Here is a 24,597-nt window from a genome sequence, read left to right on the forward strand (position 1 = left end):
GTTCTGGAATTCCCCAGCAACGGGAACATTCTTCCTGCCTCTAACCTGTCCAATCCCGTCAGAACCTTCCCTGTACTCCCTCAATAGCAAGAACGTCCTTCCACAGATTAGGGGACCAAAACTGAACACAATATTCTAGGTGTGGCCTCACCAAGGCCCTGTACAACTGCAGTAAGACCTCCCTGCTCCTATACCCAAATCCTCTAGCTATGAAGGTCAACATGCCATTTGCCGTCTTCACCGCCTGCTGTACCTGCATGCCGAACTTCAATGACTGATGTATCATGACACCCACGTCTCATTGCACCGCCCCTTTTCCTAATATGTCACCATTCAGATAATAGTCTATCTTCTAGTTTTTGCCACCAAAGTGGATAACCTCACACGTATCCACATTATACTGTATCTGCCATGCATTTGCCTACTCACCTAACCTGTCCAAGTCACCCTGCAATCTCTCAGCATCCTCCTGACAGCTCACACCGCCACCCAGCTTAGTGTCATCTGCAAACTTGGAGATATTACATTCAATTTCTTCATCTAAATCATTGATGAATATTGTAAATAGCTGGGGTCCAAGCACTGAATCCTGCAGCAACCGACTAGTCACTGCCTGCCATTCTGAAAAGGACCCATTTATTCCGACTCTCTGCTTCCTGTCTGCCAACCAGTTCTCTATCCATGTCAATACATTACCTCCAATACCATGTGCTTTAATTTTGCACACTAATCTCTTGTGTGGGACCTTGTCAAAAGCCTTTTGAAAGTCCAAATACTCAACATCCACTGGTTCTCCCTTATCCACTCTACTAGTTACATCCTCAAGAAATTCTAGAGGATTTGTTAAGCATGATTTCCCTTTCATCACGCTGACTTGGACCGATCCTGTCACTGATTTCTAAATGCGCTGCTATTTCATCTTTAATAATTGATTCCAACATTTTCCCCACCACTGATGTCAGGCTAATCGGTCTATAATTCCCCGTTTTCTCTCTCCATCCTTTTTTAAAAAGTGGTGTTACATTAGCTACCCTCCAGACCAAAGGAACTGATCCAGAGTCAATAGAATGTTAGAAAATGATCACCAATGCATCCACTATTTCTAGGGCCACTTCCTTACGTACTCTGGGATGCAGCCAATCAGGCCCTGGGGATTTATCGGCCTTCAATCCCATCAATTTCCCTAACACAATTTCCTGACTAATAAGGATTTCCTTCAGTTTCTCCTTTTCGCTACACCCTCGAACCCCTAGTATTTCCGGAAGGTTATTTGTGAAGACAGATCCAAAGTATTTGTTCAATTGGTCTGCCATTTCTTTGTTCCCCATTATAAATTCACCTGATTCTGTCTGCAAAGGACCTACATTGGTCTTCACTAATTTTTTTTCTCTTCACATATCTATAGAAGCTTTTGCAGTCTGTTTTTATGTTCCCTGCAAGCTTCCTCTCATACTCTATTTTCCCCCTCCTAATTAGCCCTTTGTCCTCCTCTGCTGAATTCTAAATTTCTCCCAGTCCTCAGGTTTGCTGCTTTTTCTGGCCAATTTATATGCCTCTTCCTTGGATTTAACACTATCACTAATTTCCCTTGTTAGCCACGGTTGAGTTATCTTCCCCTTTTAATTTTTACTCCAGACAGGGATGTACAATTGTTGAAATTCATCCATGTAATCTATAAATGTCTGCCATTGCCTATCCACAATCAACCCTTTAAGTATCATTTGCCAGTCTATCCTAGCCAATTCACGTCTCATACCATCGAAGGTACCTTTCCTTAAGTTCAGGACCCGAGAGTCTGAATTAACACTGTCACTCTCTATCTTAATAAAGAATTCTACCATATTATGGTCACTCGTCCCCAGGGGTCTTCGCACAACAAGATCGTTAATTAGTCCTTTCTCATTACACAACACCCAGTCTAGGATGGCCAGCTCTCTAGTTGGTTCCTCGACATATTGGTCTAGAAAGCCATCCCTAATACAATCCAGGAAATCCTCCTCCACTGCATTGCTACTAACTTGGTTAACCCAATTTATATGTAGATTAAAGTCGCCCATGATAACTGCTGTACCTTTATTGCACGCATCCCTAATTTCCTGTTTGATGCCATCCCCAACCTCACTACTACTGTTTGGTGGTCTGTACACAACTCCCACTAGCATTTTCTGCCCTTTGGTGTTCCGCAGCTCTACCCATACAGATTCCACATCATCCAAGCTAATGTCCTTCCTTACTATTGCATTAATCTCCTCTTTAACCAGCAACGCTACCCCACCTCCTTTTCCTTTGTCTATCCTTCCTGAATGTTGAATACCCCTGGATGTTGAGCTTCCAGCCTTGGTCACCCTGGAGCCATGTCTCCATGATCCCAATTATATCACAATCGTTAATAGCTGCCTGCGCAGTTAATTCATCCACCTTATTGCGAATACTCCTCGTATTGAGGCACAGAGCGTTCAGGCTCTTTGTCCCTTTAGTATTTTGCTGTAATGTGGCCCTTTTTGTTTTTTGCCTTGGGTTTCTCTGCCCTCCACTTTTACTATTCTCCTTTCTATCTTTTGCTTCTGTCCCCATTTTATTTCCCTCTGTCTCCCTGCATAGGTTCCTATCGATCTCTGTCTTGAATATACTCAAAGACTGAGCCTCCAAAGCCCTCTGGGGTAGAGAATTCCAAAGATTCACCACCCTCTGAGTGAAGCTATTTCTCCTCATCTCAGTCCTGAATAGCCGACCCCTTATTCTGAGACCGTGATCCCTGGTTCTAGACTCTCCAGCCAAGGGAAACAACCTCCCTGCATCTACCCTGTCAAGCCCTGTAAGAATTTTGTATGTTTCAATGAGATCACCTCTCATTCTTCGAAACTCGAGAGAATATAAGCCTAGTCTACTCAATCTCTCCTCATCGGACAATCCCCCCATCGCAGGAATCCCAGACTTGAGCAAAGATAACTATGACAGCCAGTCCTTGTTGCTATTATGTATATTATTGAATTCCACTACATACCTTGATCTGTTTATTCTGTGATAGAAGGAGCGAGTACCTCTCTCAGTCATGTGGTAGAGTCTGCAACGAGGAAGTTTTTGGTCAGCCGTGTTCCTGAAAATAAGCTGCCAAGTTCTTTGACACTTAACTCATCACCTCAGCCTTCTATCTTCCCCACACCTACAGGTATGAATGCCTTACAAAACCAAATGTCTTTATATACTGGAATAATAATGCTAGGATGAAGATTTTAGAACAGTAATCTCATCTCTTTTTTTAATATAAAGTACACATTTGTAATAAAAAGGCCAGCTCACATTATACCATAGGTGTTACAAAATCATTACTGATTGCACAAAATGGATCACATCTGGCTCTCCATCTCTTGGCATAGTTATATCGTGCAGTGTGAGCTGTTCAAGACCTTTGGGTCCGGTAAAACTCTGTCAGAGTACTCCTTGTTGTTAAAATATTTAAATGTCCAACTATCTGATCGGCTTTTAGTTGTCTGTATGAAAGTTCTCCGCAATAAAAAGCAAGCTCTCCACGTGAGGGTTGGTCAATGTATTTCTCTACCCTAGCTTCACTGGGAGTCTGATAAATCACATGGATTCCTGTAAAGGTGAGACCACTATGCATCAGAACTGCAAGCACTTGCTTGAAATTACGAGAGAATCGCCCTACCATGGAGAGTACTAAGTATGTTGTTGGGACAAAAACTTAAAAACATGTTGTGATTTCTTATTGACTTATTCTTAGCATCCAGGCTCCTTAGCATTATGTGGACTTGATTTAGTCCTTTTGTGGCTAGTTTAGTTGTTCCTAATATTGCAATTAATCTGTGGGGGAGAAATTCACTATCGCTCTGTTTGTGGTGCTAATTTTTAAAAGTTTGAAAAGTTAGCGCCAGGTGCTAATTATTTCAAACTTTATAAAAAATTGCTGATTGCACGCCAAGAAGGAAATGGACGCTAAGTTGAGCAATCCACTTCCTTCTTGGAGAGCAAACAGCAGCAGGCAGGGCAGAGACTTCAGCAGCCATGCAGTGCTGCCGCATTCAAAGGCTCCTTCCCTCCCTTAATGGGAAGGGCCAACACTGCAGGGTCTGCAATTTAAAAAGTACCTACCTGGACCACCACCAAGGCAGCCGCGATCCCACACTCCAGTAAAGTGCTCGGCTGATCGATCGCGGGCAAGATCCCACGAAAAAGACTTGAATAAGAAAGATAAGGTTTTTTTTTTAATTACATCGGCCTCATTCCCTGTGCTCCATTTGTGCTAGCAGGATGGTACGAGCCAATTTCCACCCGAAGGTTTGCATCTCCTCTGTCTGGGATGGATTCATTCCAAGTCCCAGAGGTGAAAGACAAGTGTATAACCCGCTGCACTACTCCTGAGATTTTTTAGTAAAGGCTATAGAATCTGTGCGATGTATTTAGCTGCCTGTACAATTTTAAAAATAAATGATTAATTATTGTCTCAACACAAAAGGAAAAAATTGCAGATACTTGAAATCTGAAACAAAGACAGAAAATGGCAGAAACATTCAGCAGGTCAGTCAGCATCTGTGGAGAGAACGGATGAGTTAACATTTCCAGGGAGACCCATTTTGTTTCTGCACCTGAAACATTAAATTAGCTGTTCTCGTCACAGCTGCTGACTGACCTGCTGAGCGTTTCCAGCATTTTCTGTTTTATTAAAAATTGCCTAATTGTCTTTATCAGACATTCTTTAAAAATATCCCATTGCTTGTTTCCTAGTATAGTAACTGTAATTAAAATGTAATTTTTTCTGATGATAGTACATTCTGAACGTGCACTCCGGGAACAAAAACAGCTCTTAGTACTAGCACAGCAAAAATATAGGAACAGGAGAAGGCCATTTTAACCACTCGAGCTTGTTCTGCCATTCAATGAGATCACGGCTGACCTGCAATCTAACTCCATATCACCCACTGTTGCCCCATATTCCTTAATACCTTTGGTTAATAAAAATCTATCAATCTCAGATTAAAAATTAATAATTGACCTAGAATCAACTGTCACTTGTAGAAGAGAATTCCAAACCTCTACCACCCTTTGTGTGTAGAAGTGTTTCCTAATTTCACTCCTGAAAGGTCTGGCTCTAATTTTTAGACTATGCCACGCAGTCCTAGACTCCCCAACTGGCAGAAATAGTTTCTCTCTATCTACCCAACCGTTTCCCTTAATATCTTGAAAACTGCAATCAAATCACACCTTAACCTAGCTAGTTTGTGTAATCTCTCCTCGTAATTTAAGTCCAGGTATCATGCTGGTAAACCTACACTGCACTCCCTCCAAAGCTAATATATCCTTCCGATAGTGTGGTGCTCAGAACTGCTCACAATACTCCGGTGTGGTCTAAACAGGGGTTTGTATAGCTGTAGCATGACTTCTGCCCCCTTGTATTCTAGTCCTCTCGATATAATGGCCAGTATTCCATTAGCCTTCTTGGTTGTTTTTCTGTATCTGTTCATGACATTTTAATGATCTATGTACCTGGACCACACTTGAGTGTGTTTTTTCTAGGAGTTTGTGAATTGGTTAAACTGCTATTATTTTATTTTCCCACAGCTTCATCAAATATGTTCTACCAGCCCATAGCAACATTGCAACCAATTTCAACAGACCATGCATCAGTAGCAACCTACAGCACCATGGCACTTTCCAGTCTTGACCCAATTCCAGTCTCAGAAAGTGTACATAATGGAACTGACCTGTTCGTATCTACACCATCGCTGAATTTTGCGCCTGCGTTAACGTCTCTACCTCCTGCTACATGTGCTTCAAACCCTCTTCTAAACCTAGCACCGATTCAGCAAGGAAGTCCACAATACGCTGCTCAAAGAGAATTTCCAACAAAGGAAGCAGGGAATGTTGGCAAAGACATATCACAGTTTTTACAACAGAGTGATAACTGGCCATCAACCACACAGCCCTTGTCTGTCTTGGCTGATGTGCTATCGTTGATGTGCATGAGTCATCTGGCCCATACAATGTTACCAAGCAGTTCCTCACAGTATCCACTGATGTCCCCCTGTAGCAACACCTCATCTCCAGTCTCTCAGTTTTCGCCAGTCAATCTTTACGGGAGGTCCCCTCTTTTATCTCCAGAAACATATGCTGGACAACAGCCAAATAGTGCTGGCATGAAAAGTCGAGAAGAACAACTCGGATTATTTTTTCCTGAATGCAACAGATCTCGTGAGATACGCCAAAACTTCAGCCATGTACCAGGAGCATCAAGTTCTGAACTCGGTCATATGATATCATCACACAAAGAAACTGACTTCAGTCCAATATTTTTGGATATCCCACAACAGAATGTAACTCCTCCTACAAATAGTTTCATTCCTATGTCCACTGCAATGCCAGCCATTAACATGTGCACTCTATCAGCCAATTCTCCAGTTTATTCTCACCCCAGTACTATATATAATCTTGCAGGTCCCCTTCTGCCACAGCAGAATGTTAATCTAGGAAATTATGTAAACCCTGGTTTCTATGACAGCACATCAGTTTCACCTTCTATGCCTCAAGTTGCTGATCTAGCTCACTCAACTAAAGAGCTAGAGAATAGACCGTTCTCGGTAAGTAGAATTGTTAGTAAGTAGAATTGATTTAGAATTCTATAAACTAATCTCTGCAATTTATAAAATGCATAATTAAGATTATTAATTCTCCATAGTAATTCATCTGAATGTAATTGATTCGAAAGGCACGAGTGGGACCAAACTGACTGTTGAAATGCTGCATTGTTGTCATTTCAACAAACATAAATTATGAGTTCATTTTAAGTGAATAAATGGCGATTATAGTATTACAGATTATTTGAATTATATTGTAAAGAATGTGTTGTAAGAATGAAAAATACTTATCTGACACAATTTTCATTTACATTTATGTGAACCTCTTTTTTTTTAAAACAGCTGCTTGATATAAGTAACAAAAATATATCGCCATTGATTATAACTGAAGCCCTAACATCACAATCAGGAAAATCACCATTGCCTCCTATTACTGAGGGTAAGTTACCATTACAACTACAATATGCTTTGGAAAGTTGCAATGCTTTATTTATTACAAATTAATTAAATAGCATTTTCAATTTCCAACCATTTCATTCTTCCATCCATTCACAATTGGTATCATTTGTCACTTCTGTGATGGAACTGTAAAGCTGCGGCATTTTTTTCAATGACCGTTTGGTGAATTGTATGTTTCTTAAATTTACAATCAATGTGGTACAGTTTATTGGCAATCTCCTTACTGAAATAAACTACTTTCATTATTAACTCGAAATCCCTCAATGTACCACGTTGATCTTACAGGCAAGGTTACGGAAGCTACAAGTCTTTGCATGCGGGATATGTTTAAAGTATTTGTGGAATTTCTAGTCATATCAGTGTTTACAATCTTCCTGCCAATATGGCCGCTATTTCTGGCACCCCATATTGGGCAACACAAGGCACTGAGTTTAATTTTTAATAATAGCAACGTTTTTGCTAATAGAAATTCAGAAGCACGTATGTATCTGCTATGTGCTATTTTAGCCACTCATTAATATATTCCTGCCTATTTTAATAGTCTTATCCTGTTTAAAATAAATAGTGATGTAACCACTGACGATTAATTTCAATTTGTCAAAGAAAAGGTAACATAAAAGGGAACATAGCCATATCTTTTTCTTTTTTTGCTTCTTTTACTAATAGTGTGCTTTGTAAACACTCATGATGCATAGGCAGTGTAGTTGTCCATTGTGCTGTGATACTAAGTTGTGGGGTTAAAGATTTGTGCATGGAATTGAGACACATTTGTGTCTACAAATTCCAACATGATCACTTACTAATCGTAGCTATCTCATCAAGGGAAGATACAAAATCGAAACAAGCAGTTACCCTCCAGAAAGGAGGAAAAGTTGGACAGCATATGTGCTCCAACCATTTCTGTGCACAGAACAGGGAGATGTAATAGAGAGAAGAAAAAAACTTCAAAAATAAGCAATAAACATGACTAGTACAAAAATTGGTGATACACAAAGGTTGCAAAATTTATTGTAATTGTTTTGATGGCATATTAACCTTTAGAGGATTGCCCCACCATTTTGTACCAAAATGTATGAAAATAAATCATTTAATGAAACTTATGAGTTAAGAAATGTTCTTGTGTGAGTATATATATATTTCAATATTACAACACCAATCAATACAAACCTACAGGAAATGAATTTTGCTGAATTCATAGGAAAGGAATAAAGATGTATTTTAAAAGCTAAGACGTTATTTCAGTATGCAAAGCTAAAACCAGCAAATTCTCCCTCCACTGTTAACCTGTTGCTGAGTGCTTTGTTATCTTGTTTGCTGATGTTTAGGTGAGTGGAGATACTGAACTCATTAGTTGTAGCCATTAGCAAACATCTCTAGTCCAGAAAAGAAACCAAGACTGCATACCTTAGCTGAGATTAGAAACAAATTATGGTGTGAAATAAATTAACCTTAAATGATACCTGAATGCAATTAATCTGACAAGTTCCTGAACTATTTTGCAAAGAATGGGAACAATTTTGTACATTCAAATATGTTAAAATTATATTCCACTGTAGTATTACTCCACTTTAAGACCGAGATGAAGAGGAATGTCTTCACTCAAGAAGGTTGTGAATCTTTGGAATTCTCTGCCGCAGAGGGCTGTGGATGCTGAGTCTCTGAGTATATTCAAGGCTGAGATAGATTTTGGGAGTTTAGGGGAATCAAGGGATATGGAGATCGGGCAGGAAAGTGGAGTTGAGGTTGATGATCAACTATGATCTTATTGAATGGCAGAGCAGGCTCAAGGGGCCGTATGGCCTATTCCCGCTCCGATTTCTTATGTTCAAATAAAGTAGGTGGAAATTTGATATCCAAGAAACGACAGTGAAATAATTAGTTGATTTTTTTATTTACTAGCATTATTTTTAAACCGGCTGATATATAAAATAATGGTAACATGTTTCAGAGACAAAAATAAACCCATGATTTGAATCTGGATGCTGAGAAAGCAAGTTAATATGCCAAGGTAATTAGTTAGTACGATTATCAAGCTGGAATAGTAAATGGTCAGAGTTCAGTGGCTATAGCAGTGAGACAGGAGGCACATTGTGGTTTTTGCCAACTAACTTTCTGTCTTTTCACATCAACGTGCTGACCAATTAGCAAGCTGATTGGATGAGAATCTGGAAAGTGAGTTAGCAGGATCCATGAGATGATCAGCAAGATGGAGGGAGCTGAGCTGGAAGAATGAGGCTCGAGAGTCAGGACTGCCAATCGTCGCGTGCAATGTTACTGGGGCTGGAAGGGCAACTAGACAGGATGTTGGCTCAGTTCAGGAGATTGGAGCAGTGAGTTGGTATGGGGGAGGAGCCAGACCAGCCAGGAAACAGGCTGGAATGCTTCAGTGCTGATCATAGATCTGTATTGTGGATTCAGTGCTCCAACAAGATTAGTTTTACATATTTTCTAAAGAATATTAGTTGTAGATGTTGCTATAAAGAGAGAAACATAGAAACATAGAAAATAGGTGCAGGAGCAGGCCATTCAGCCCTTCGAGCCTGCACCACCATTCAATATGATCATGGCTGATCATGCAACTTCAGTACCCCATTCCTGCTTTCTCTCCATACCCCTTGATCCCTTTAGCCATAAGGGCCACATCTAACTCCCTTTTGAATATATCTAACAAACTGGCCTCAACAACTTTCTGTGGTAGAGAATTCCCCAGGTTCACAATTCTCTGAGTGAAGAAGTTTCTCCTCATCTCGGTCCTCAATGGCTTACCCCTTATCCTTAGACTGTGACCCCTGGTTCTGGACTTCCCCAACAACGGGAACATTCTTCCTGCATCTAACCTGTCCAATCCCGTCAGAATTTAATATGTTTCTATGAGATCCCCTCTCATTCTTCTAAATTCCATTGAATATAAGCCTAGTCGATCCAGTCTTTCTTCATATGTCAGTCCTGTCATCCGGGGAATCAGTTTGGTGAACCTTTGCTGCACTCCCTCAATAGCAAGAATGTCCTTCCTCAGATTAGGAGACCAAAACTGTACACAATATTTAAGGTGTGGCCTCACCAAGGCCCTGTACAACATTATTAAGATCTCCCTGCTCCTATACTCAAATCCTCTCGCTATGAAGGCCAACATGCATTTGCCGCCTTCACCGCCTGCTGTACCTGCATGCCAACTTTCAATGACTGATGTACCATGACATCCAGGTCTCGTTGCACCTCCCCTTTTCCTAATCTGTCACCATTCAGATAATAATCTGCCTTCCTGTTTTTGCCACCAAAGTGGATAACCTCACATTTATCTACCTTATACTGCATCTGCCCACTCACCTAACCTGTCCAAGTCACCCTGCAGCCTCTTAGCATCCTCCTCACAGCTCACACTGCCACCCAGCTTAGTGTAATCTGCAAACATGGAGATATTACATTCAATTCCTTCATCTAAATCAGTAATATATATTGTAAATAGCTGGGGTCCCAGCACTGAACCTTGCGGTACCCCACTAGTCACTGCCTGCTATTCTGAAAAGGACCCGTTTATTCCGACTCTCTGCTTCCTGTCTGCCAACCAGTTCTCTATCCACATCAATACATTACCCCCAATCCCATGTGCCTTAATTTTGCACACTAATCTCTTGTGTGGGACCTTGTCAAAAGCCTTTTGAAAGTCCAAATACACCACATCCACTGGTTCTCCCTTATCCATTCTACAAGTTACATCCTCAGAAAATTCTAGAAGATTTGTCAAGCATGATTTCCCTTTCATAAATCCATGCTGACTTGGACCGATCCTGTCACTGCTTTCCAAATGCGCTGATGTCGGCAAATCGGGAGCCAGTCTTGTATTTAAATTGCCTGGTTTAAAAAAAAAATCTAGTTCATGGAATATTAATAACTAAGAACATATTACAAAATGGCTGCTATTTATTACTTTAGTTTATCATTATTTTTCACATTCAAATTGTACCTGGATAAGATGAACATGATTGGCTGGTTTGATGGTTTTATGTGCTTTCCTTCAAGAAAAACTAACGGAATGGGTGGAAGTAAATTGCATATAAATGATATTCTGCTCATGGAATATTGCTGTAAGAAATATGACAAACATTCAAAGCAGGGCGGCTTTAATTTTTTCTAATGTTTTGCAGAGTTCAAGAATTTTCAGCAATCTGGTTCACCTCAGCCCCTTACAGTAGGACGCTTTGAGGTTTTGAACACTCAAGGTCCAATCAGAGAGGTTTCTCAGCTGACAACTCAGGGTGAAACTAAAACAGGAGGTCTGTCGGTTCCAGACAACAGTACTACATTGAGACCAACTATGACACTCAGGGAACCACTATTGGATGTTGGATTCAGTACTGCACTAGGAAGTCTTCAGGGCAGTAACTCAGTGCCACCACCAAGCTCATCCAACCAGGCTGTGCAGCCTTCCTTAGGAATTGCTGAAGCTGCTCTCGATAGTAACAAAGTAATGGGCTGTTCAGCAGATGAAAAACAAAACACTGATTCCAAACTATCAGATGAGCACACTGATTCAATCCCAGTGCATGGGTGGATTCAGTATTCACGGTCTGCCGTCTACTTCAGCAGTGACGATTCTGAAAGTGATGACGATGAGATATTTGAAGAGTTGCAAAATCTGAGAGAAAAGTAAGCTCTGAGTTATGGCTATGTACTATTTGTTGTTTGTGGTGCAGTACCCAATATTGTTTGGGCCAGATAAACTGAATTTATATTTTGAAAGATGTTTTTTTTTAAGTTCTTCCTCAAGTGCAAATCTGCCTCCTATTTCGCATTTTAATTTTACATATACATAAGAAATAGGAGCAGGAGCAGGCCATTTGACTCCTCGAGCCTGCTCTGCCATTTAATAAGATCATGGCTGATCTGATCATGGATTCAGCTCCTCTTAACCCTTTTGTTCCCTTATTGCTCAAAAATCTGTCTTTCTCTGCCTTAAATATATTCAGTGACCCAGCCTCCCAATTCCAAAAATTTATAACCCTCTGAGAGAAGAAATTCCTCCTTGTCTCAGTTTTAAATGGGAAGCCCCTTATTCTGAGACTATGTCTCCTAGTTTTAATTTCCCTCATGAGTGGAAATATCCTCTCTGCATCCACCTTGTCGAGCCCCCTCATTATCTTATGTTTCGATAAGATCACCTCTCATTCTTCTGAACTCCAATGAGTATAGGCCCAACCTACTCAACCTATCTTCATAAGTCAACCCCCTCATCTCCAGAATCAACCTAGGGAACTCTAATGCAAGTATATCCTTCCTTAAATATGGAGACCAAAACTGTACACCGTAGTCTAGGTGTGGTCTCACCAATACCCTGTACAGTGGTAGCAAGACTTCTCTGCTTTTATACTCTATCCCCCTTGCAATAAAGGCCAACATTTCATTTGCCTTCCTGGTTACTTGCTGTACCTGCATACTGACTTTTTGTGTTTCATGCACAAGAACCCCCAGGTCCCTCTGTACTGCAGCACTTTGCAATTTTTCTCCATTTAAATTATAATTTACGCTTCTATTTTTTCTGCCAAAGTGGATAACCTCACATTTTCCCACATTGTACTCCATCTGCCAAATTTTTGCCCACTCACTTAGCCTGTCTATATCCCTTTGCAGATTTTTGTGTCCTCCTCACAATTTGCTTTCCCACCCATTTTTGTATCAATAGCAAACTTGGCTACATTACACTTGGTCCCTTCATCCAAGTTATTAATATAGATTGTAAATAGTTGAGGCTCCAACACTGATCCCTGCAGCACCCCACTAGTTATTGTTTGCCAACCGGAATATGACATGTTTATATAGAAAGTTTATTTCATTTTTTGTTTTTTATCGTTCCTATTTTTCAGTAAAAATAGATCAGAATCTATACTGGTAGGCACGGAATAAAAATCATACTGAATTGGTCCGATCATTTTTTCAACCAATCTACCATTAGTTGAGACCAGTACTAAATACATATACCATTAACATTACTAGCAGATCTCCCATGGAGTTGTTATGGTAAGTTGCAGGATGGGTTGTTTTATAATGGCAGGAGTATTATACCAATGTACAATGTATTATGGAGCTCTGTTTTTGTGGAATTGCTATTTGATGAGAGAAGTTTTCAGTTTGAAAGGTGCTGATGAATTTCCAGTTCCTGGTTAGATGATTGCCTTCACTTCTGTTCATACTTCTGACACTTTAAAGTGTGACATTTGAAATGTAACATGTGCAAAACCAAAATTTTCCAAATTGGATTGCTTACACACAGGGATAATACATTTCCTAGGAGTTAAGCTACAGTTTTAAACATAGAAAATAGGTGCAGGAGTAGGCAATTTGGCCCTTCGAGCCTGCACCACCATTCAATAAGATCATGGCTGATCATTCCCTTAATACCCCTTTCCTGCTTTCTCTCCATACCCTTTGATCCCTTTAGCCATAAGGGCCAAATCTAACTCCCTCTTGAATATATCCAATGAACTGGCATCAACAACTCTCTGCAGTAGGGAATTCCACAGGTTAACAACTCTCTGAGTGAAGAAGTTTCTCCTCATCTCAGTCCTAAATGGTCTACCCCTTATCCTAAGACTGTGACCCCTGGTTCTGGACATCCCCATCATCGGGAACATTCTTCCCGCATCTAACTTGTCTAATCCCGTCAAAATCTTATATGTTTCTATGAGATCCCCTCTCATCCTTCTAAACTCCAGTGTATAAAGGCCCAGTTGATCCAGTCTCTCCTCATATGTCAGTCCCGCCATCCCGGGATAGACCTGAGCGATCTAAGAGGGGAAAAAAATCCTTCTCATTTTATATAACATTCATAATGTGATTTATTTGTCATGCCATTCAATCAGAAGAGGTGGTGCTGTTGTCACAATACTCTGTGCAGAGGCAACAGCATCCTTATATTTCAGTAAAACAAACTGGTTATTGGCTCTGCAATGTCAATAGATAAATAGACTGATTAAAGTACGAGTATAAATTTGCAAATTGGTTTTGCTGAAACCTAAATAGTGGCTGAAATAAAAACAGAAAATGCTGGAAATACTCAGCAGGTCAGGCAGCATCTGTGGAGAGAAACCGAGTTAACGTTTCGGGTCGATGCCTTAACTTGTGCGCATGTGCAAAATCCAAATTTTACTCTGGAATGTGCAGGGCCATTGCTTACACGGAGGTATCATATATTTCCTCGGAGCTAGGCTGCAGTTTTGGGACCGATGAAGGGTCAACAACCTGAAACGTTAACTCTGATTTTCTCTCCACAGATGCTATCTGCCTACTGAGTATTTCCATCATTTTCCTGTTTTTATTTCATATTTTCAGCACCTACAGTATTTTTCTTTTTGTTTTAATGGCTGATGTGCTTATCCAACAGGCATATGGCGGAAGTTCAGAAGTTGCAGGCAGTACAGAAGAAGGAGATTGAGGAACTCTATGAAAAAATGGGCAAAGTACCTCCTGCCGGAATAGTATCACCAGCTGCAATCTTGAATGGAAGGCAAAGGCGTTTGTCAAAGGGCAATTTTAACCCATCCCGTCGCAATAGTCTGCAACGACTTGAGCCTTTACAGCAAGCAGGTATGTATAAAACCTATAGTGAGCCCCTGCATTTTATGACTAGAAAATTTAATTTTCCTCAATATTTTAGAGGTTTACATTGTAAATACAATTGCACATAATTTTATTCAGCAAGCTAAAAAATGAAGAGAACAAAAATGTTTAATTATCTTGTATGGATGATACAAAATACCTGTGTAAGATCACAGGATAGATACAGATTAGGAAGGCCATTCAACAACATCTTCAATTATATGACACCTTTGATGTAGAAAAACATTCCAATATGCTTTGCAGAAACTTAATCAAAAATGGATGCTGGGCTAAGATATCGGAAAGGATGACCAAAAGCTTAGTCAAAGTGGTGGATTGATGTGTGATGGAATGGTTAAAGGAAGTAGAGAGATTTAGGCAGGGAATCTTGTAGCAAAGGGCCTAGGTGGCAGGATAACCACCAATGGTGAGGTGAAGGGGGGTGGGGGGGCGTGTGGTGGAGAAGGTGGATGTACAACATGCTAGAGTCAGAGGAACAGAAAATAACAGGGGACGGGTGGGGAGAAATGCATGGTTTGGAGGAGGTTATATAGATATGGAGGCACAAGGTTATGAAGGGATTTAAACAGGAAGATGAGAATTTTAAATGAGGATCTAGGAGCCAATGTAGGTCAGCAGGGACAAGTATGATGAGTGAGCAGCACTTGCTGCGGCTTAGGATACAGGCAGCACAGCTTCGGATGAATTAAAGTTTACGGAAGGTGGAGGAGAGGAGACTGGCCAAGACAGCGTTGGACCATTTAGCTGATCTAAGCTCATACATGTAGAAACACCCTAGTTCTCCACCTCCATCACAGCATCCAACTGTTGGATATTAAGGGAATCAAGGGATATAGGGATAGTGCAGAAAAATGGAGTTGAATAAGAGCAGCCGTGATTTCATTTAATGACGGAGCAGGCTCGAGTAGCCGAATAACCGACTCCTGCTCCTAATTCTTATGTTCTTATGTTAAACCCGCACTCGCAGGGCTGGGAATATTCCGGCCGAAGAGTCTGCAAAAGGATATAGACAGGTTAAGTGAGTAGGCAATCCCACTTGCCAGCTCTGGGTCCGTAACCCTGCAGGTTACGACACTTCAAGTGCCCTTCCAAGCAGTGAGTCCCAGATCCCCACAACCCTCTGCGCAAAGAAACTTCCCCTCAAATCCCCTCTAAACCTTCCACCAACCACCTTAAAACTATGCCCCCTCATAATTGACCCTTCCACCAAGGGAAATAGGCCCTTGCTATCCACTATATACAGGCCCCTCAAACTTTTATACACCTTAATGAGGTCTCCTCTCAGCCTCCTCTGTTCCAATGAGAACAAATCCAGCCTATCCAATCTGTCCTCATAGGTAAGATTCTCCATTCAGGCAGCATTCTAGTAAATCTCCTCTGCACTCTCTCTGGTGCAGTCACGTCCTATAATACGGTGACCAGACCTGCACACAGTATTGCAGCTTTGGTCAAGAAACATAGAAACATAGAAAATAGGTGCAGGAGTAGGCCATTTGGCCCTTCGAGCCGGCACCGCCATTCAATAAGATCATGGCTGATCATTCCTTCAGTACCCCTTTCCTGCTTTCTCTCTATACCCCTTGATCCCCTTAACCGTAAGGGCCATAATCTAACTCCCTCTTGAATATATCCAATGAACTGGCATCAACAACTCTCTGCGGCAGGGAATTCCACAGGTCAACAATTCTCTGAGTGAAGAAGTTTCTCCTCATCTCAGTCCTAAATGGCCTACCCCTTATCCTAAGACTATGTCCCCTTGTTCTGGACTTCCCCAACATCGAGAACATTCTTCCCGCATCTAACCTGTCCTGTCCCGTCAGGATCTTATACATTTCTATGAGATCCCCTCTCATCCTTCTAAACGCCAGTAAGTAAAGGCCCAGTTGATCCAGTCTCTCCTCATATAACAGCTCAGCCATCCCTGGAATCAGTCTGGTGAACCTTCGCTGCACTCCCTCAATAGCAAGAATGTCCTTCCTCAGACTAGGAGACCAAAACTGAACACATTATTCCAGGTGAGGCCTCACTAAGGCCCTGTACAACTGCAGTAAGACCTCCCTGCTCCTATATTCAAATCCCCTAGCTGTGAAGGCCAACATACCATTTGCCTTCTTTACCGCCTGCTGTACCTGTGTGCCCACTTGCAGTGACTGATGAACCATGACACCCAGGTCTCGTTGCACCTCCCCTTTTTCTAGTCTGCCACCATTCAGATAATAATCTGCCTTCGTGTTTTTGCCCCCAAAATGGATAACCTTACATTTATCCACATTATACTGCATCTGCCATGTATTTGCCCACTCACCTAATCTGTCCAAGTCACCCTGCAGCCTCTTAGCGTCCTCCTCACAGCTCACACCGCCACCCAGTTTAGTGTCATCCGCAAACTTGGAGATATTACACTCTATTCCTTCATCCAGATCGTTAATGTATATTGTAAAGAGCTGGGGTCCCAGCACTGAGCCCTGCGGCACCCCACTAGTAACTGCCTGCCATTCTGAAAAGGACCCATTTATCCCGACTCTCTGCTTCCTGTCTGCCAACCAGTTCTCTATCCACGTCAGTACATTACCCCCAATACCATGTGCTTTGATTTTGTACACCAATCTCTTGTGCGGGACCTTGTCAAAAGCCTTTTGAAAGTCCAAATAGAGCACATCCACTGGTTCTCCCTTGTCCATTCTATTAGTTACATCCTCAAAAAATTCCAGAAGATTCGTCAAGCATGATTTCCCTTTCATAAATCCATGCTGACTCGGTCCGATCCTGTCACCGCTTTCCAAATGGGCTGCTATTTCATCCTTATTGATTGATTCCAACATTTTCCCCACTACTGATGTCAGGCTAACCGGTCTATAATTACCCGCTTTCTCTCTCCTTTTTTAAAAAGTGGCATTACATTAGCTACTCTCCAGTCCATAGGAACTGATCCAGAGTTGATAGATTGTTGCAAAATGATCACCAATGCATCCACTATTTCTAGGGCCACTTCCTTAAGTACTCTGGGATGCAGACTATCAGGACCCGGGGATTTATCGGCCTTTAATCCCATCAATTTCCCTAACACAATTTCCCGCCTAATAAGGATATCTTTCAGTTCCTCATTCTCACTAGACCCACTGTCCCTTAGTACATTCGGAAGGTTATTTGTATCTTCCTTTGTGAAGACAGAACCAAAGTATTGGTTCAATTGGTCTGCCATTTCTTTGTTCCCCATTATGAATTCACCTGAATCCGACTGCAAGGGACCTACGTTTGTCTTTACTAATCTTTTTCTCTTCACATATTTATAGAAGCTTTTGCGGTCAGTTTTTATGTTCCCTGCAAGCTTCCTCTCGTACTCTATTTTCCCCTTCTTAATTAAACCCTTAGTCCTCCTCTGTTGAATTCTAAATTTCTCCCAGTCCTCAGGTTTGTTGCTTTTTCTAGCCAATTTATATGCCTCTTCCTTGGTTTTAACACTATCTTTAATTTCCCTTGTTAGCCATGGTTGAGCCACCTCCTGCATGGGAGGGCAGGAAAAAGAGTGGGAGAGCGATAGTGATAGGGGATTCAATTGTAAGAGGAATAGATAGGAGTTTCTGCGGCCGCAACCGAGACTCCAGGATGGTATGTTGCCCCCCTGGTGCAAGGGTCAAGGATGTCTCTGAGCGGGTGCAGGACATTCTGAAAAGGGAGGGTGAACAGCCAGTTGTCGTGGTGCACATTGGTACCAACGATATAGGTAAAAAAAGGGATGAGGTCCTACGAGAGGAATTTAAGGAGCTAGGAGCTAAATTAAAAAGTAGGACCTCAAAAGTAGTAATCTCGGGATTGCTACCAGTGCCACATGCTAGTCAGAGTAGGAATCGCAGGATAGCTCAGATGAATACGTGGCTTGAGCAGTGGTGCAGCAGGGAGGGATTCAAATTCCTGGGACATTGGAACCAGTTCTGGGGGAGGTGGGACCAGTACAAACCGGACGGTCTGCACCTAGGCAGGACCGGAACCAATGTCCTAGGGGGGAGTGTTTGCAAGTGCTGTTGGGGAGGAGTTAAACTAATATGGCAGGGGGATGGGAACCAATGTAGGGAGACAGAGGGAAACAAAATGGAGACAGAAGCAAAAGACAGAAAGGAGATGAGTAAAAGTGGAGGGCAGAGAAACCCAAGGCAAAAAACAAAAAGGGCCACTGTACAGCAAAATTCTAAAGGATCAAAGTGTAATAAAAAGGCAAGCATGAAAGCTCGGTGCCTCAATGCGAGGAGTATTCGGAACTCAGGAGAGGGCTCTGAGCTAGTTAGAGTGGGTGAGAGCTCAGATGAACAGGACCCCAAGAAAGAATGCAAAAGGCAGGAGGCAACAGAGCAGAGTAGCACTGGGGTAAGGGTAAACCACAAGGTGATAGGAAGGGACAATATGTATGAATATAAAGGGGCTGCATGAGGGGCCAAAACTAAAAATCATGGTTTAAAAACTAGTATTAAAACACTCTACCTAAACGCACGCAGCATTCGAAATAAAGTAAATGAGTTGACAGCAAAATCATTACAAATGGGTATGATTTGGTGGCCATTACAGAAACTTGGTTGCAGGGTGGCCAAGACTGGGAATTAAACATACAGGGGCATCTGACAATTCGGAAAGATAGACAAGAAGGGAAAGGAGGTGGGGTAGCTCTGTTAATAAAGGATGATATCAGGGCAGTTGTGAGAGACGATATTGGCTCTAATGAACAAAATGTTGAATCATTGTGGGTGGAGATTAGAGATAGTAAGGGGAAAAAGTCACTGGTGGGTGTAGTTTATAGGCCCCCAGATAATAACTTCAAGGTGGGGCGGGCAATAATCAAGGGAATAATGGAAGCATGTGAAAAAGGAATGGCAGTAATCATGGGGGATTTTAATCTACATATCTATTGGTCAAATCAAATCGCACGGGGTAGCCTTGAGGAGGAATTCATAGAATGCATACGGGATTGTTTCTTAGAACAGTATGTTACAGAACCTACAAGGGAGCAAGCTATCTTAGATCTGGTCCTGTGTAATGAGACAGGAATAATAAACAATCTCCTCGTAAAAGATCCTCTCGGAATGAGTGATCACAGTATGGTTGAATTTGTAATACAGATTGAGGGTGAGGAAGTAGTGTCTCAAACGAGCGTACTATGCTTAAACAAAGGGAACTACAGTGGGATGAGGACAGAGTTGGCTAAAGTAGACTGGGAACACAGACTAAACGGTGGCACAATTGAGGAACAGTGGAGGACTTTTAAGGAGCTCTTTCATAGTGCTCAACAAAAATATATTCCAGTGAAAAAGAAGGGCGGTAAGTGAAGGGATAACCAGCCGTGGATAACCAAGGAAATAAAGGAGAGTATCAAATTAAAAACCAATGCGTATGAGGTGGCCAAGGTTAGTGGGAAACTAGAAGATTGGGAAAATTTTAACCGACAGCAAAGAATGACTAAGAAAGCAATAAAGAAAGGAAAGATAGATTACGAAAGTAAACTTGCGCAAAACATAAAAACAGATAGTAAAAGCTTTTACCGATATATATGGAAAAGAGTGACTACAGTAAATGTTGGTCCCTTAGAAGATGAGAAAGGGGAGTTAATAATGGGAAATGTGGAAATAGCTGAGACCTTAAACAATTATTTTGCTTCGGTCTTCACAGTGGAAGACACAAAAACCATGCCAAAAATTGCTGGTCACAGGAATGTGGGAAGGGAGGACCTTGAGATAATCACTATCACTAGGGGGGTAGTGCTGGACAGGCTAATGGGATTCAAGGTAGACAAGTCCCCTGGTTATGTTGAAATGCATCCCAGGGTATTAAAAGAGATGGCGGAAGTTATAGCAGATGCATTCGTTATAATCTACCAAAATTCTCTGGACTCTGGGGAGGTACCAGCGGATTGGAAAGCAGCTAATGTAACGCCTCTGTTTAAAAAAGGGGGAAGACAAAAGGCAGGTAACTATAGGCCGGTTAGTTTAACATCTGTAGTGGGGAAAATGCTTGAAGCTATCATTAAGGAAGAAATAGCGGGACATCTAGATAGGAATAGTGCAATCAAGCAGACGCAACATGGATTCATGAAGGGGAAATCATGTTTAACTAACTTACTGGAATTCTTTGAGGATATAACTAGCATGGTGGATAGAGGTGTACCGATGGATGTGGTGTATTTAGATTTCCAAAAGGCATTCGATAAGGTGCCACACAAAAGGTTACTGCAGAAGATAAAGGTACGCAGAGTCAGAGGAAATGTATTGGCATGGATCGAGAATTGGCTGGCTAACAGAAAGCAGAGAGTCGGGATAAATGGGTCCTTTTCGGGTTCGAAATCGGTGGTTAGTGGTGTGCCACAGGGATTGGTGCTGGGACCACAACTGTTTACAATATACATAGATGACCTGGAAGAGGGGACAAAGTGTAGTGTAACAAAATTTGCAGATGACACAAAGATTAGTGGGAAAGCGGGTTGTGTAGAGGACACAGAGAGGCTGCAAAGAGATTTAGATAGGTTAAGCGAATGGGCTAAGGTTTGGCAGATGGAATACAATGTTGGAAAATGTGAGGTCATCCACCTTGGGAAAAAAAAAACAGGAAAAAGGGAATATTATTTGAATGGGGAGAAATTACAACATGCTGCGGTGCAGAGGGACCTGGGGGTCCTTGTGCATGAAACTCTTTTGAGTTTACCTGAAAATAAACATAAACATTAAACCGTGCCACCCGCCTGGGTGACACAGCAGACATTTTCAAGGCCCCTTTTTTTTTTCCTTTTTTTTTTGTTTTTTTTTTGGGGCGCTAAAATCAAATTTTTTCCAGTGCCCCCTATAAAAGGTCAGGGGGACACTAAAAGCACCGGCAATTAAAACAAATTAAACTTTAAAACGTAAAATCAAATTAAAATTTGGTTGCCGGGCGTGATGATGCACTCCAGTCCCTCCGGTGCCCACCTCTCGCGGAAGGCCGCGAGCGTACCGGTGGACACCGCGTGCTCCATCTCCAAGGACACCCTGGACCGGATGTAAGAGCGGAAGAGAGGCAGGCAGTCAGGTTGAACGACCCCCTCGACCGCCCGCTGCCTGGACCGGCTGATGGCACCCTTGGCCGTGCCCAGGAGCAGTCCTACGAGGAGGCCTTCGGACCTACCCGCTCCCCTCCGCACAGGGTGCCCAAAGATCAGGAGAGTGGGACTGAAGTGCAGCCAGAATTTCAGGAGCAGCCCCTTTAAATAATAAAACAGGGGCTGCAACCTTTTACTTTCCATAAAAACATGGAACACAGACTCTTCCAGACCGCAGAAATTGCAGGCGGCCTGGGAGTCCGTGAACCGGCTTAAAAATTTGTTGCACGGCACTGCTCCGTGCACCACCCTCCAGGCCAAGTCCCCGATGAATAGTGGGAGGACCCCTGCGTAGAGTGCCCTCCATCGGGGACCCCCGCCTCCTCCGGACGGCAAGATGGTACGCCATGGCGTGTCTCCTTGTGCATGAATCCCAAAAAAAAGTTAGTTTGCAGGTGCAGCAGGTAATCAAGAAGGTGAATGGAATGTTGGCCTTCATTGCGAGAGGGATGGAGTACAAAAGCAGGGAGGTCCTGCTGCAACTGTACAGGGTATTGGTGAGGCCGCACCTGGAGTACTGCGTGCAGTTTTGGTCACCTTACTTAAGGATATACTTGCTTTGGAGGGGGTACAGAGACGATTCACTCGACTGATTCCGGAGATGAGGGGGTTACCTTATTATGATAGATTGAGTAGACTGGGTCTTTACTCGTTGGAGTTCAGAAGGATGAGGGGTGATCTTATAGAAACATTTAAAAATAATGAAAGGGATGGACAAGATAGAGGCAGAGAGGTTGTTTCCACTGGTCGGGGAGACTAGAACTAGGGGGCACAGCCTCAAAATACGGGGGAGCCAATTTAAAACCAATTTAAAGGAATTTCTTCTCCCAGAGGGTTGTGAATCTGTGGAATTCTCTGCCCAAGGAAGCAGTTGAGGCTAGCTCATTGAATGTATTCAAATCACAGATAGATAGATTTTTAACCAATAAGGGAATTAAGGGTTATGGGGCACGGGCGGGTAAGTGGAGCTGAGTCCACGGCCAGATCAGCCATGATCTTGTTGAATGGCGGAGCAGGCTCGAAGGGCTAGTTGGCCTACTCCTGTTCCTAATTCTTATGTTCTTATATTCCCAGTTTTATTTTTACTCCAGACAGGGATGTACAATTGCTGAAGTTCATCCATGTGATCTTTAAATGTTTGCCATTGCTTATCCACCGTCAACCCTTTAAGTGTCCTCTGCCAGTCTATTCTAGCCAATTCACTCCTCATACCATCGAAGTTATGTCTCCTTAAGTTCAGGACCCTAGTTTCCGAATTAATTTTGTCACTCTCCATCTTAATAAGGAATTCTACCATATTATAGTCACTTTTCCCCAAAGGGCCTCGCACAACAAGATTGCTAATTGGTCCCTTCTCATTACACATCACCCAGTCTAGGATGATCACCTTCCTGGTTGGTTCCTCGACATATTGGTCTAGAAAACCATCCCTGATACACTCCAGGAAATCCTCCTCCACAGCATTGCTACCAGTTAGGTCAGCCCAATCAATATGTAGATTCAAGTCGCCCATGATTACTGCTGTACCTTTATTGCACTCATCCCTTATTTCTTGTTTGATGCTGTCCCCAACCTCACTACTACTATTTGGTGGTCTATACACAACTCCCACTAACGTTTTCTGCCCTTTGGAATTCCGCAGCTCCACTCATACCGATTCCACATCATCCAGGCTTAATGTCCTTCCTTACAATTGCATTGATTTCCTCTTTAACCAGCAACGCCACCCTGCCTCCTTTTCCTTTCTGTCTATCCTTCCTAAATGCTGAATACCCCTGAATATTGAGTTCCCAGCCTTAGTCACCCTGGAGCCATGTCTCCGTGATGCCAATCACATCGTATCTGTTAACTGCTATCTGCGCTGTTAATTCATCCACCTTATTCCAAATACTGCTCGCATTGAGGCACAGAGCCTTCAGGCTTGTCTTTTTAACACACTTTGCCCCTTTTGAATCTTGCTGTAATGTGGCCCTCTTTGCTTTTTGTCTTGGGTTTCTCTGCACGCCACTTTTACTATTCTTTCTATCTTTTGCTTCTGCCCCCCTTCTATTTCCCTCTGTCTCCCTGCATAGGTTCCCATCCCCCTGCCATATTAGTTTAACTCCTCCCCAACAGCATTAGCAGACACTCTCCCTAGGACATTGGTTCCGATCTTACCCAGGTGCAGACTGTCCGGTTTGTCCTGGTCCCACCTCCCCCAGAACCGGTTCCAATGTCCCAGGAATTTGAATCCCTCCCTTCTGCACCATTTATCAAGCCACGTATTCATCTGAGCTATCCTGCGATTCCTACTCTGACTAGCACGTGGCACTGGTAGCAATCCTGAGATTACTACTTTTGAGGTCCTACTTTTTAATTTAACTCCTAGCTCCCTAAATTCATCTCGTAAGACCTCATCCCATTTATTACCTATATCGTTGGTACCTATATGCATCATGACAACTGGCTGTTCACCCTCCCTTTTCAGAATGTCCTGCACCTGCTCCGAGACTATAATCAGAGTATTATACAGTTTAAGCATAACCTCCCTGCTCTCTGGTATTCTGTGCCTCGACCAATAAAGGCAAGCATTCCGTATGCCTTCTTAACCACCTTATCCACCTGGCCTGCTACTTAGAATGCAGGTACAGCAAGCAATTAGGAAGGCAAATAGCATGTTGGCCTTTATTGCAAGGGAGTACAAGAATAAGGAAGTCTTCCTACAGTTGCATAGAGGTTTGGTGAGACCGCACCTGGAGTAGTGTGTGTAGTTTTGGTTTCCTTATCTGAAGAAGGATTTACTTGCCTTGGAGACAGTGCAACAAAGGTTTACTCGATTGA

General features: G+C 42.4%; 1 protein-coding gene across 4 annotated transcripts in view; it reads left to right on the forward strand.

Moving 5' to 3' along the window:
- The window catches only part of wnk4a (WNK lysine deficient protein kinase 4a), a 98,882-nt gene that overhangs the window by 68,572 nt on the left and 5,713 nt on the right, over positions 1–24,597 (forward strand). For 3 of the 4 annotated variants that reach the window (XM_070864331.1, XM_070864332.1, XM_070864335.1), the window contains exons 14-18: positions 3,029–3,169; positions 5,578–6,593; positions 6,933–7,029; positions 11,195–11,696; positions 14,428–14,630. In XM_070864331.1, the coding sequence (XP_070720432.1) occupies positions 3,029–3,169; positions 5,578–6,593; positions 6,933–7,029; positions 11,195–11,696; positions 14,428–14,630 (1,959 nt within the window). The remainder of the gene's footprint in view (positions 1–3,028; positions 3,170–5,577; positions 6,594–6,932; positions 7,030–11,194; positions 11,697–14,427; positions 14,631–24,597) is intronic. The other variant, XM_070864334.1, reaches the window with a different exon arrangement.

This window comes from Pristiophorus japonicus, chromosome 21, assembly GCF_044704955.1.
Source record: "Pristiophorus japonicus isolate sPriJap1 chromosome 21, sPriJap1.hap1, whole genome shotgun sequence".
NCBI lineage: Eukaryota > Metazoa > Chordata > Chondrichthyes > Pristiophoridae > Pristiophorus > Pristiophorus japonicus.